At 43.1% G+C, this 12,319-nt stretch overlaps 1 protein-coding gene across 5 annotated transcripts in view; it reads left to right on the top strand.

Moving 5' to 3' along the window:
* Positions 1 to 12,319, top strand: part of col11a2 (collagen, type XI, alpha 2) — a 50,833-nt gene that overhangs the window by 36,974 nt on the left and 1,540 nt on the right. For all 5 annotated transcript variants that reach the window (XM_039820740.1, XM_039820739.1, XM_039820738.1 and 2 more), the window contains 40 exons: positions 15 to 68; positions 186 to 230; positions 355 to 408; positions 567 to 611; positions 817 to 870; positions 999 to 1,106; positions 1,736 to 1,789; positions 1,904 to 1,957; positions 2,188 to 2,232; positions 2,646 to 2,699; positions 3,157 to 3,201; positions 3,322 to 3,375; positions 3,779 to 3,832; positions 4,211 to 4,264; positions 4,407 to 4,604; positions 4,701 to 4,754; positions 4,891 to 4,998; positions 5,147 to 5,254; positions 5,401 to 5,454; positions 5,620 to 5,673; positions 6,247 to 6,354; positions 6,479 to 6,532; positions 6,648 to 6,701; positions 7,060 to 7,113; positions 7,241 to 7,294; positions 7,415 to 7,522; positions 7,699 to 7,752; positions 7,964 to 8,017; positions 8,362 to 8,415; positions 8,853 to 8,906; positions 9,282 to 9,389; positions 9,521 to 9,574; positions 9,818 to 9,979; positions 10,104 to 10,157; positions 10,322 to 10,357; positions 10,481 to 10,534; positions 10,632 to 10,917; positions 11,122 to 11,234; positions 11,656 to 11,724; positions 12,006 to 12,242. In XM_039820740.1, coding sequence (XP_039676674.1) covers positions 15 to 68; positions 186 to 230; positions 355 to 408; positions 567 to 611; positions 817 to 870; positions 999 to 1,106; positions 1,736 to 1,789; positions 1,904 to 1,957; positions 2,188 to 2,232; positions 2,646 to 2,699; positions 3,157 to 3,201; positions 3,322 to 3,375; positions 3,779 to 3,832; positions 4,211 to 4,264; positions 4,407 to 4,604; positions 4,701 to 4,754; positions 4,891 to 4,998; positions 5,147 to 5,254; positions 5,401 to 5,454; positions 5,620 to 5,673; positions 6,247 to 6,354; positions 6,479 to 6,532; positions 6,648 to 6,701; positions 7,060 to 7,113; positions 7,241 to 7,294; positions 7,415 to 7,522; positions 7,699 to 7,752; positions 7,964 to 8,017; positions 8,362 to 8,415; positions 8,853 to 8,906; positions 9,282 to 9,389; positions 9,521 to 9,574; positions 9,818 to 9,979; positions 10,104 to 10,157; positions 10,322 to 10,357; positions 10,481 to 10,534; positions 10,632 to 10,917; positions 11,122 to 11,234; positions 11,656 to 11,724; positions 12,006 to 12,242 — 3,171 coding nt within the window. The remainder of the gene's footprint in view (positions 1 to 14; positions 69 to 185; positions 231 to 354; positions 409 to 566; positions 612 to 816; positions 871 to 998; positions 1,107 to 1,735; positions 1,790 to 1,903; positions 1,958 to 2,187; positions 2,233 to 2,645; positions 2,700 to 3,156; positions 3,202 to 3,321; positions 3,376 to 3,778; positions 3,833 to 4,210; positions 4,265 to 4,406; positions 4,605 to 4,700; positions 4,755 to 4,890; positions 4,999 to 5,146; positions 5,255 to 5,400; positions 5,455 to 5,619; positions 5,674 to 6,246; positions 6,355 to 6,478; positions 6,533 to 6,647; positions 6,702 to 7,059; positions 7,114 to 7,240; positions 7,295 to 7,414; positions 7,523 to 7,698; positions 7,753 to 7,963; positions 8,018 to 8,361; positions 8,416 to 8,852; positions 8,907 to 9,281; positions 9,390 to 9,520; positions 9,575 to 9,817; positions 9,980 to 10,103; positions 10,158 to 10,321; positions 10,358 to 10,480; positions 10,535 to 10,631; positions 10,918 to 11,121; positions 11,235 to 11,655; positions 11,725 to 12,005; positions 12,243 to 12,319) is intronic.

Here is a 12,319-nt window from a genome sequence, read left to right as displayed (position 1 = left end):
GTCTCCTCCTCCAGGGTCCCACAGGAAAACCAGGCCTGCCAGGAATGCCTGGAGCTGACGGCCCTCCTGTACGTTTAGTCTCTCCCTTATTTTTCTTTGATTATATCATTAAAACTGAATTCGGTTGAATCTACCAACACTGGATGTCCTTGCTGAGACTTGAGCTCTCTGTCTTTCCTTCTCAGGGTCACCCAGGGAAGGAGGGGCCTTCTGGCACCAAAGGAAACCAGGTGGGTGTCAGTCATCAGCCCATCACACCCCGGCCATGGTGTCCCTTCCATCGAACACACTCTTACTTACTTTGAGGCATTTATTGTGATGTTAACTCGTCCTTCTTTCTTTGACCTTCTCCAGGGTCCCAACGGTCCCCAGGGATCCATCGGCTATCCCGGCCCTCGTGGCATTAAGGTCAGTTCAGTTCCTTTTTTCATTAAGTCTTCTTTGTCAGGTCACTTTTGCACTTTTTTTTTAGGATTTTGTATTGCATGTGCAAACTTAAATGTTCCTTAGCAAACTTAAATGTTCCTTAGTATATCAGTGTTGATTATGTAATGCTTTAATTGTAGGGAGGTCAAGGAATCCGTGGACTGAAGGGCCACAAGGGAGAGAAGGTAAGTGATACATTACAGTATAATACTTCCACTTAGTCAAGATATACCCTCACTTAAAATCACAGTTGCATAGTGTACATTTTTAGTTGACACACATTAGCAAAAACAAAAAACAGGACATGTTCACGTCTTTGTCTAAAATGATTTTGAGTTCAATTCAATAAACAGGTTGATGTAGTCTTTTGCTGTTTGCTTGTGTTTCTAGGGAGAAGATGGTTTCCCTGGAATTAAGGGAGATTTTGGTGCCAAGGGAGAGAGGGTAAGATTGATTGATTGATTGACTTATTCATTGTCATTTCATATCTTTGCCATATTTTCTGAGTTATTACTCTGTATATCTGTATATATTTTGTTGATTTGATCTGATAGTTTTGCTCCTGCTGACAGGGTGAGCTTGGAGTATCAGGGCCCAGAGGAGAGGATGGTCCAGAGGGGCCAAAGGGTCGCGTCGGACCCCCCGGTGAGCTCGGACCAATTGGACTAGTTGGAGAGAAGGTACAACCAGATTACATGATTGGCTCTGAGTAATGTGAGATAGGTTACTGATATTCTTAGGAGCATCATTTCCTGCTTTATGTCTTATTCACCAAAAGTGAAATTCTTCTGAGACTGAACAAATTCTGATATTTCCCATAACTTTACCAAGATATTTCCATTTCTTAGAATGGTGAGGCCTCCTCTTTGACAACATTAGACAGGAAATATCACTGTGCTGCCCTCTTGTGGTTGTACACATATGTGCACTTGAGTGAAATGTGACATTTACACATGGAGTTTACAGTATTCTATAATTATATTACAAGTATATTTGAATGAAACATGGGCATTTAATTTTCACATACGTTTTTATTATTATTGTTGTGTAAGTTGCTGTGACTAACCGTCTGATATTTTGCCGTTAATTTTATTGCATGTTAATATGACCGTAGCACACCTGAGCACAATATCAGCTAATTCTCGTTTATATTGTGGCATATTTTTCTGAATTTGAACAAATCATCACTGGCACGCTTGTGATACAATTTGTTGTGTAGCAGTTTGGTAATACTTAAAACACAATTACAGATGTTGTGATCCATTCACATTAAAGTGTAATGATTAATGACATCGTCACATCATTTCAGGGCAAACTTGGTGTACCTGGACTTCCTGGATATCCTGGAAGACAAGGACCCAAGGTAAGAGAGACACACATATCATCCTCACGGGCACATGTATTCATCCAGGATGACTTTTCTTTTCATGCAAGTGATCACCAGGCCTTACAGTGCTTATGTTGATTTGTTTTTTAGGGATCTCTTGGATTCCCAGGATTCCCCGGCTCAAACGGCGAGAAGGGAACAAGGGTAACTCTGTCGAAGATTTTGATTCTTAAGCCATACTTTTCAGCTCCTTAGGGCCATAGATAATAAGTGATCAAAGCAGTGATCAGGGTTGAAGTGTCAAATGAGGTAGCTGATTAATGATCACTACACAGATAAGGTGGACTGATGGATCCTGTATTTATCTTCAGTAATGTACGGTTCACTTCTGTCTGACTGAGTCTGACATTGTGTTTTTTTGTTTGTTTTTTCAGGGTCTTGGTGGCAAATCAGGGCCTAGAGGACAAAGAGGACCAACGGTACCATTTCACGTTTATTTATTCCTTCTTTTAGCCAGTTTGTGAAAGCTCTGCTCGGTCTGAGGATGATGATCTTTGATCCTTCTTCCACTCAAGCTATTGAGCACAGATGGACAGAAACTGTTTTTGTAGGCTATTGGTATTTCGAGAGTAACATAGCACCAGAGCAGAGTTTTACTGCCCTCTCTGGTTGAGAGTGTCAAGCCTGTTGCAGCTCTGACCCTTGGTTAGTACACCTGTGCATCACTGCAGCAAAGAGAGATATTAAACCACTGGAGCTCAGCAACAACAAGATTTTCACTGATTTGATGTGATTTGATTAATTTAAAACTCTCGTAACATCAACGTAATCACAGATAGCATCACTTTAGCGTAGTTTTTCACTAATTCTGCTCACTGTTTGTGTCCACCAGGGCCCCAGAGGGCAGAGAGGACCGAGGGGCGCGACTGGGAAATCAGGAGCAAAGGTTTGTTTTGGGAAATTGTCCACATAATTGCTTGGCGAGTGCTTATTATGATGATTATGTTGATGATTATTTTTTGTTGATGATAATGTACTGTCATTGTTATAGTAATCATCATTACACATTTATATTGATGGAACTAAAACTTCAAAGCTGGATGTCTTGTTTATTTTTATTTTTGTATAACTCAATCACTCAATTTGAATTTGACTCCCAACAGTTTAAATAAAAACACGGCCCGGTATTTTGATATTTAATGAAAAGGCTTATCTTCAGCGATTTATCCCTGTACTTTGTCATCTGTTTTCTTTGATTCATTTACATATTTCTTACAGGTCTTTGACTCAAAGTAGCATTGCTCAATATTTAAGCCTATCTCAAGAAGCAAAATATATTAAAGAAATAAGAAATAATAGTTTTCTTTTTTTATTTACTGTATTGTTGTTTTGTTGCATGTTAGGGAACTTCTGGAAGCGATGGCCCTCCTGGTCCTCCTGGAGAGAGGGTGAGCACATTTTCATTACATGTCCTGCTGCGCAGCACTCATTTTTTTAAAGATTTTGGTTAAGACACTGATGGCTCTATTGGGGATTTCATATTATATCATATGTTGTTGTCTCATCAGGGATTGCCCGGACCTCAGGGAGCCAACGGTTTCCCCGGACCAAAGGGACCTCCCGTAAGAAAACGTTTTGATGCCAGTTTCTTATTGACTGATTGTAGACACATCAGAATCAGAATCAGAAAAGGTTTTATTGCCAAGTACGTTTTTACACATACAAGGAATTTGTCTTGGTGTTGTTGGTGCATGTCACACATTCTGTAAATATAAGAAGGATCAGAAGAATATAAACAATATAAGTATAAATATGTACACACAGTATGTATTAACTAAAATTAAATTAAATAAATAAGTAAAAAAGACCGGTACAACAGAGTAAGTACACTGTGTATAGTCTAGGTAGTATCACTTGGCTGCTCATAAGAGAACTGTAGTACATTGATCCAGCAGCTTGTAGGGAAAGCTCTCCTATGGTGGAGATTGAATTCAAATGTGATGGATGATTGATGTTTCATTACAGGGACCACCAGGAAAGGATGGGCTGCCTGGACACCCTGGGCAGAGAGGAGAAGTTGTAAGTTGTGGTTTTTTTTACTACTCTTAAAGATGGTTCACCTGTTTACACTGATGAATTTAAGACTTTTACACTGATTCCAGTCAGGGCTTTCTTATAGGATCCAGTCACTCTTTTTTTTAATATACCTGATGAAGATGCAGTCACTCAGAAATGTTTGTTACAGATAATTCATTATAATATATATATATATATATTTTAAAGATTTTTTGGGGGGCATTTTTAGGCCTTTATTGATAGGACAGCTGAAGAAATGAAAGGGAGAGAGAGGGGGTTGTTGTTCTTAATTAACCCCAATAATGTTTCTACCCGAGCTTTCTTTAGATATCAATATCTAACTTTGTAGATTTGTTAGTTAACTGAGTTTCTCTCCTCCAGGGTTTCCAAGGTAAAATGGGTCCACCTGGGCCTCCTGGAGTCGTTGGACCTCAGGTGAGTCTTTTTAATCATGGTGCAGAATTCTTCATCACCGATACAGAAAAATCACATCAGTTTCCATAACAACATCCTCTTTTCTTTCTTCTCTCCCAACGTCTTCTTCCCCTCTGTGCCCTGTCCGTCTCCATCCTCCCAGGGTCCATCAGGAGAGACCGGCCCCATGGGCGAGCGCGGCCACCCCGGACCCCCAGGTCCACCTGGAGAGCAGGGACTTTCTGGTCCCTCAGGGAAGGAGGGCACCAAGGGAGACCCTGGCCCCCCCGGAGGCCCCGGTAAAGACGGACCCCCAGGGCTGAGAGGCTTCCCTGGAGAGAGAGGACTGCCTGGAACCCCTGTGAGTAGATCGTCGGGCAGATATTGATCACTTTGATAGCAGTAAATTGACCTTTTGGATAAGTACTGATTAATCCCTTCTTGTCTTTTCTTTCAGGGAGGTGGAGGACTGAAGGGAAGTGAAGGACCTGCCGGACCTCCTGGACCTGCTGTACGTTTCAAACCATATGAAAATTATTATTATTTTATCATAATATATCTCAGTGCTTCCAACCTAAGAATGAAGTACTGACTTAATGAGCACCAGCTGTAATCGGTACTGTCTTTATGATTTTGTACCTCTGTAGGGGTCTCCTGGTGAGAGGGGCCAAGCTGGTACTGCTGGACCTGTTGGACCTCCTGGTAGACCTGGCCCTCAGGGGCCTCCTGGACCCTCTGGAGAGAAGGGAGTTCCTGTGAGTATTCTGGACATTTTTATCCAATGTGCAGTACAGTAGTGCTCGACAATCAGAGGAATATTCCAAAGACATTGTCAATCCAGCCAAAGTAAAAACTATCAACTACTGTATTGATTCTCCTCTTATTTCTTTTTCTCCTGTCAAGGGTGAGAAAGGGCCTATCGGCCCGGCCGGTCGTGATGGAGTGCAGGGTGCCGTCGGTCTGCCGGGCCCTGCCGGATCACCTGGAGTACCCGGGGAGGACGGAGACAAGGCCAGTAATTCTAGATAACAGTTCCAACACATCATTAGTTACATCATTATTCCACTCTGTTCTTATCGGGATCTGATGATCACTCATTTCCGAGCTTTGTTTAAATCTTGTCTTTGCTGTAACGTAGTATTTCTTTGTCCATGCAGGGTGAGGTTGGAGAGCACGGTCAGAAGGGTGCCAAGGGAGGAAAAGGAGAGCATGTGAGTGACGCCAACGCACATCAAGCCCTAAGATTTCAGAAATGATCAGAATTGAATTTATGTAAATGAAAATTGTCTAACGCTGCTGTTTCTCAGTTCAGCGGATCACTGCTGTTTTGTTGTTCTTCTCATTGTTTGTATGTTTGTGTTTGTGTCTGTTGGTAGGGTCCTCCTGGTCCACCCGGGCCAATGGGTCCTGTCGGTCAGCCTGGGCCTGCTGTAAGTACAAACTTGAACACTTTAAAGACAAAATCAGACAGTTTGCAGTGCCACTTTTTTGTACTGTGGTGTTCCTGATTGCATAAACTTGAAGTTTGCTGCATTTGGTGCCAGTTGAGTTTCTAGGGCGCACTCTTAATCCAATACACTTAACAACATACCATATCACCTACAACTCTGCGAAAAACAAAAGTATCATTTTACCCATACTCATCATTCTATTAATATCTTTTATACCATAAATCAAAGGTACGTAGGAATATTTAAGGCACTGTATTTGTTAAGATATGGGGATTGTCATTGCTCACGCTAAAAACTCTGTCTTTTTCTATTTATTCCAAACTAACTAGGATATAACACATAACCGCCAGATACATGAGCTATCAATATGATAAAGGGTTAAGCAAAATGGAAATAAAAAATAAATAAACTATCAAATAAATAAATAAATATACGAACATGTTAAGGCATTGAACATTCAATCACTATCACGAATATATGGAGACAATGTTTTCAGCTAACTTATTCTCATCTCTTGTGTCTTTATTTCTTTTTTCTTCTTCTGTGGTGTAGGGTGCTGATGGAGAGCTTGGACCGAGGGGCCAGCAGGGGCCTTTTGGAGCTAAAGGTGACGAAGGAACCAGAGGATTCCCAGGAGCCCCGGGACCAATCGGACTGCAGGTAAGATAAAAGCTACGTTACTCACTTCAGAGGTTTAGACTTTTAGATAAATATTGAGCTACACTTTGTGCTAGGCTGCTAAGCTAAGCTCATTGTTTGTGTAACTATCACCTGTGTCCTGCAGGGATTGCCAGGACCCCCAGGTGAGAAGGGAGAGACAGGAGATGTTGGACCTCTGGTGAGTTTCAGAAATACACACGACATCAATCGTAATGACTTGGCTTCAGTTACTTATTTTATAACAATACAAATCATGAATGACAATAAAAGTGTGAGCCTCTTTATGTTTCCAGGGTCCCCCAGGCCCTCCAGGACCCCGGGGCCCCGCTGGACCCAGCGGTGCTGACGTGAGTGTTTACTATTTATGAAATGACAACATGTTATCTGCATGATTCACGCTGCAAAGAGCTGCTGTGGAGCTGCTACACCGACTGACAGTGGTAGCACGTTGAACAAAACTGCTCCAAAAACAGCAATAGTCTTGAATATAGTTTTATGAATAACACAGAGACCACCACACTGCCATGGTTTGCTTATTAACAGTTATGTGAAATGATTATATCACGTTACATTCCAAATGAATACTGTTAGGTAGGTAAATGTACTGTAAAAGTACAATAGGTCTTACTTTTTTGCTCATGATAACCATTTTGATGTGAATTATTTAATCTTTTTGTCTGATTTGTTTTTGTGTGTTTTTTTCAGGGTCCTCAAGGTCCTCCTGGTGGTTTGGGTAATCCTGGACCTCTTGGAGAGAAGGTGCACACATTTTTTTGCTAACATTGAAGCACTATTTCTGCATGAGTCTGATGGTATCAAAAGAAATAAAAACTGAAATAATTTCAACTCGTCCTGAGAACTAAAAGCAGTACTGTCTGCTTCACAGGGAGAGCCTGGCGAGGGCGGACCACCTGGAATCGTAGGGGAGCCCGGAAAGAAGGTGAGTGGCTGAGTGGCTGACCCTAACACCTTGCGGGGTGAGATATCAGAAGACTGTGCCTTTACTGACTGCTTAATATCATCCATGAGTTAACCGAGAGTTCTGCGCTCCTGTTGGCAGGGCCCTCGTGGAGAGCGCGGAGAGAAGGGAGAGGCCGGACAGCCTGGAACAGCTGGACCTGCTGGAGGACGGGGACGACCGGGAGATGACGGACCCAAAGGAAACCCTGTATGGCTCCCATGATGAAATACACACACACAAAGACATTGCCATAAAGACCGATAACTTGAAACTCCACTGCACTGACAAATTCTTCTTTGCCCTCATTCTATTGTCATAAATTCAGACACCATTTTGACCTCTGTCGGTTAATGTGCGAGTTTTGTTTTTGCTTCTAACTTCAGGGTCCTGTTGGTTTCCCCGGTGATCCTGGTCCCCCTGGTGAGCTTGGACCCAGAGTAAGTACCCTATTCTGAAGAATACATGTCAGCATCATATTTAACCACCTTACCAGTAATAAATTCTGTTTTCTACGTGGTTGCACATAGAAATGTGTATGTATGTAAGATGTTCAACTTACATACATACACATAACCATGTTGTCTTGAGCTTTTAACTTAACTAAACAACAGAAAGAAAACTCCCTAACCCTGATCTGCTTTACTTCAGGGTCAAGATGGCGCCAAGGGAGAGAGAGGAGAAGATGGCGAAGCAGGCGAATCTGTAGGTTCAAAAGATGCAACAATGTTGATATGTGAACATTGTGTTCTCTATGGTGTCGAGACTATCTCTCCACAGAGTTACATATTCCATATGTATGGGGGACTGACCCACTGGGGCAGTTTACGTGGATACCAATTTAAGACACACCACTACGTGACCCATGCTTGGGCATAAAAGGCCCAGGTGTGCATGGGTTCACTGATTTACATTGATTGGAACGGTATCCGAGCGGCCTTGCCATGGAGAGATAGTTTCTTCACTCAGAGAACCAGGGTTACCTTGTAACCGAACGTTATAAAAATGCCTCAGTGTCATCACTCTGCTGTTTCTGCCTCCTATCGCAGGGCTCCCCTGGACCTCCTGGGGAGAACGGACCTCCCGGCCCACTGGGAAAGAGGGTAAGGTCACCATCTTTATCTGACAGCCACCTGGTCCCACCAAGAAGTGTTTTTTAATAATAAAAAGCACAGTGGCAGCCATGGAAGCATCCATTCTACCTCTAATCTCCAATGTCACTGGCCAAAGCATTTCTTTTTGTATTGTGAAGTGTTTCACTAAGTCCAACTTCTGTTGTATGCTTTGGGAGTTAAAGGGAGAAGAAACGTACACACAAGTACTTGGTTTTGCTGCAGTAATCCAGTCACCATCCAATAATAAGTGCAGACCGATGTTGTATTCAATATAGATTCTCTCCAGTGTTAGAAGAATTGCCTATATTTGACATACGGTTAAATGAGATAATCTAGTAAATGTATTTCTTGCTACAGATTTGATGAAATTATGGAATTTGAAAGTACATAATATATTATTGTTAATGTACTGTTTTATTTGCCAGGGCCCTGCTGGAACCAGAGGACCAGAGGGACGTCAGGGAGAGAAGGGAACTAAGGTGAGTCCGGAGCTTTTTAGTACATTATTCAACTTAAATTTAAACTCATGGGCAAACGATACAAAACTGGTATAAATATACAGTACCAAAATTGACATCAGATTACTGTCTCACTTCCTGGTGATGATAGTTTCCATTAGTGATCCCAGGATAAATCACTGACTCTGCTTTTATTCTGAAAAACATTTGCACCCTGAGAATGTATTTCTCTTAGTTTTTGATACGTTATTTCTGCAACAAAAGTTTTAGCAGCTAACTTCTCATCTCGTCTCGTTTTCTTTTGTTCTGCCATTGTGATACACAACTTATACTGTTACACAATGCATGCGATAACTTAAACTTAAAACACATTTTTCTCACAATCCTCATTTACAGGGAGACTCAGGTGCTGTCGGCCCCCCAGGAAAAACCGGCCCCGTCGGCCCCCAGGGTCAACCAGGAAAACCCGGAACAGAAGGTCTCAGAGGACTCCCTGGATCAGTGGTCAGTAGAGAGTTTGATTCATTTAAGTATTTGTTAATGCAACCAATAAACAAAACAATATTTCACGATTAAGAAGTGATTATTTGGGGGGGGGTGGCCCCGTGCTAATTATGTTGCTAACTGTGTTTCAGGGTGAGCAAGGAACTCCAGGACTTGCTGGACAGAAAGGACCACCTGGACCTCTTGTAAGATAGAAATGCCTTTTTTTGTCACATACATATTTACTCTGCACTTTGACATACACTCCATTCTGTAAAATAACTTTGAACAGCAGTTCTTTGCTCCTACTGCCTTCTCATTCAATCCTCCGTTTTTCTTCCTGTCTTCCATCTCTTCCATCCTCTCTCTCTCTCTTCATGCTCCTCGACTCCTCCACCACCTCCTCAATGTCTTCTCCCTCTCCTCTTCTTTCTCTTCTTCTCCTGCAGGGACCTCCTGGTTTGCCTGGTCTGCGTGGAGACCCCGGTGCCAAGGGAGAGAAGGGGCACCCAGGTCTTATCGGTCTCATTGGACCCCCTGGAGAGCAGGGAGAAAAGGGAGACAGAGGTCTGCCTGGGCCTCAGGGAACCTCTGGATCAAAAGGAGAGTCTGTAAGTCTGACCGCTTTCACATGTGTTCGAGAGGGGCAACTCAACCACCGTTATTCACATTCATTTTGCTAATAATGTACATGAAACTATTCTCATGTTAGACATGTCTTGTGTTTTATTACAGGGAATGGCTGGAGGCACCGGACCCATCGGCCCTGCTGGTCCTCCTGGTCTGCCTGTGAGTGCCCGTACTGTTTTATTCCATAAACGTGCCATCTCACTTTGTTGTTCCTCTTGGCTCAGTTCCCTGAGATGTTATTAAGTACCATTGTAATTAGTGGCAGCAGTAAGACGCTGAAGGATGGGCACCAGCATTAAACTAAAGGCTCATATCTTTTACAGGGTCCTCAAGGTGTCAAAGGAGCCAAGGGCTCTTCTGTGAGTATACTTTAAGAGTGTTTGCACCACACAAAAATAAATGAAATTGTTCACGAAAAATGCACTACTGTGGATCTGATGCAGTAATGCTTCTTGGATCTTCCCTCTCCTTGCTGTGTTTAGGGAGGATCTGGTCCAAAGGGAGAAAAGGGTGTGCAAGGACCTCCTGGACCTCCTGTAAGTACTTCACCATCATTTCAATTCTGCTCACTTCATTGCACCTCACAGTTTTTTTTTGTCAGTTAACTGGTTCAAATGTAAACTTGCTTCCCAGGGCCCACCAGGCGAGGTCATTCAGCCCCTGCCCATCCAGAGGAGTCCCAAGTCCAAACGTTCCATCGACGCCAGCCAGATGCTCTCCGAGACCGACTCCGACATGCCTGCATCTGACACCGCTGGCACTGAGTTCCTGATGGGCACTGAAGGCATGGAGGAGATCTTTGGCTCTCTCAACTCACTGCGACAGGAGATCGAGACCATGCGTTTCCCTCTGGGTACCCAGGACAGCCCTGCCCGCACCTGCCAAGACCTGCACCTCAGCCAGCCAGAGCTCAAAGACGGTGAGGGAATTAACCTGAACAATGTAGCTTCTACCTGCTCAGAGATCCCTCTTAATGATCCCTCAGGTCGTCATTAGGTTGTCGATGTGGCAATCATTGTCATTTCAACATGATGTTGAACAACAATTTCTTTTTCATTGAAATATTGGCGGTGTTTTTATGTTTTTTTTCCACCTTGCTTTGTCTCTCTGTCGCCCTCTGCAGGAGAATACTGGATCGACCCCAACCAGGGCTGCTCCAGAGACTCCTTCAAGGTCTTCTGTAATTTCACCAGCGGAGCAGAGACGTGCCTGTACCCCAGCCAGAGCATCAACACGGTCAGTCCACCCAATCAGCTACACTGTAAAATCTGCTGTGTTGTTGAAAAAATAAATTTGAATGTATGTTTTTAAATGTGGGCCCCAGGAAGACTAGCTGTGCTTGAGGGCCCAGCTCATGGGGCTCCTGTAATAAACTAAACTAATGCCTGAGTGCCAGTTAAGAAAACCATTAAAAATGTAAGGGATAGGAATGATGCATTTGTGTGTGCCAAAAAATTATAATTCAATATTGCATTTGCACATCGTTTTCTCACATTTGTAATAAAACTAAGAAGAGCTCAGTGCTATAATGGCTCAGAAAAACTCTAGCTTGATGTAAAATTGTCTTATTCTCCAACACAAGCTGTATTTATTTATTTATTTGTGCAAAAAATCAACATATCAAACTAATGTGTGATTTGGACCATTCTGGTGGCAGGTGAAGATGAGCTCCTGGGACAGTGAGACTCCAGGATCCTGGTACAGTGAGTTTGCCACTGGTAGTAAGGTTAGTAACCCTCTGTGACAATAAGACTGGTTGTGAAACTTCTTTTTAAATGATAGTTTAGTTATAATTTTACTTAATTACCTTTTTTGTTTTCTATTTTCTCTTCCTGACTCCACTCATTTTCCCTTCCTGCTCCCTTTTTCCTTCACTGTCACCCCTTTACATGCATTCTCTCCTTTTCATCTTCCACCTTTTCCTCCCTATTATGTGCTTGTCCTTCCTCCAAATCCCGTTTTGTTACCTCCTCTTCGTCCTCTTCACGCTCCACCTCCTCCTCCCAGTTCTCCTACGTGGACTCTGCCGGTGAGCCTGTGGGCGTGGTCCAGCTGGGCTTCCTGCGTCTCCTGAGCGTCCAGGCCCGCCAGAACCTCACCTACCACTGCCACCGCTCAGTGGCCTGGGCCGACCAAAGCGCCAACAACAACTACAACAGGGCGCTGCACCTCCAGGGCGCCAACGACGAGAAGCTGAGCTACGAGACCAACCCTTACATCAAAGCTTTGGTCGATGGCTGCTCTGTGAGTTTAGAAAAAGACGATGTAGTGCACATCCATGTAGTTGCTGTTGCAGAATAGTATGTGTAGTATATGTAGAA

Source organism: Perca fluviatilis, chromosome 13 (assembly GCF_010015445.1).
Source record: "Perca fluviatilis chromosome 13, GENO_Pfluv_1.0, whole genome shotgun sequence".
NCBI classification, from domain to species: domain Eukaryota; kingdom Metazoa; phylum Chordata; class Actinopteri; order Perciformes; family Percidae; genus Perca; species Perca fluviatilis.
This window is presented reverse-complemented; position numbering and strand designations above follow the sequence as displayed.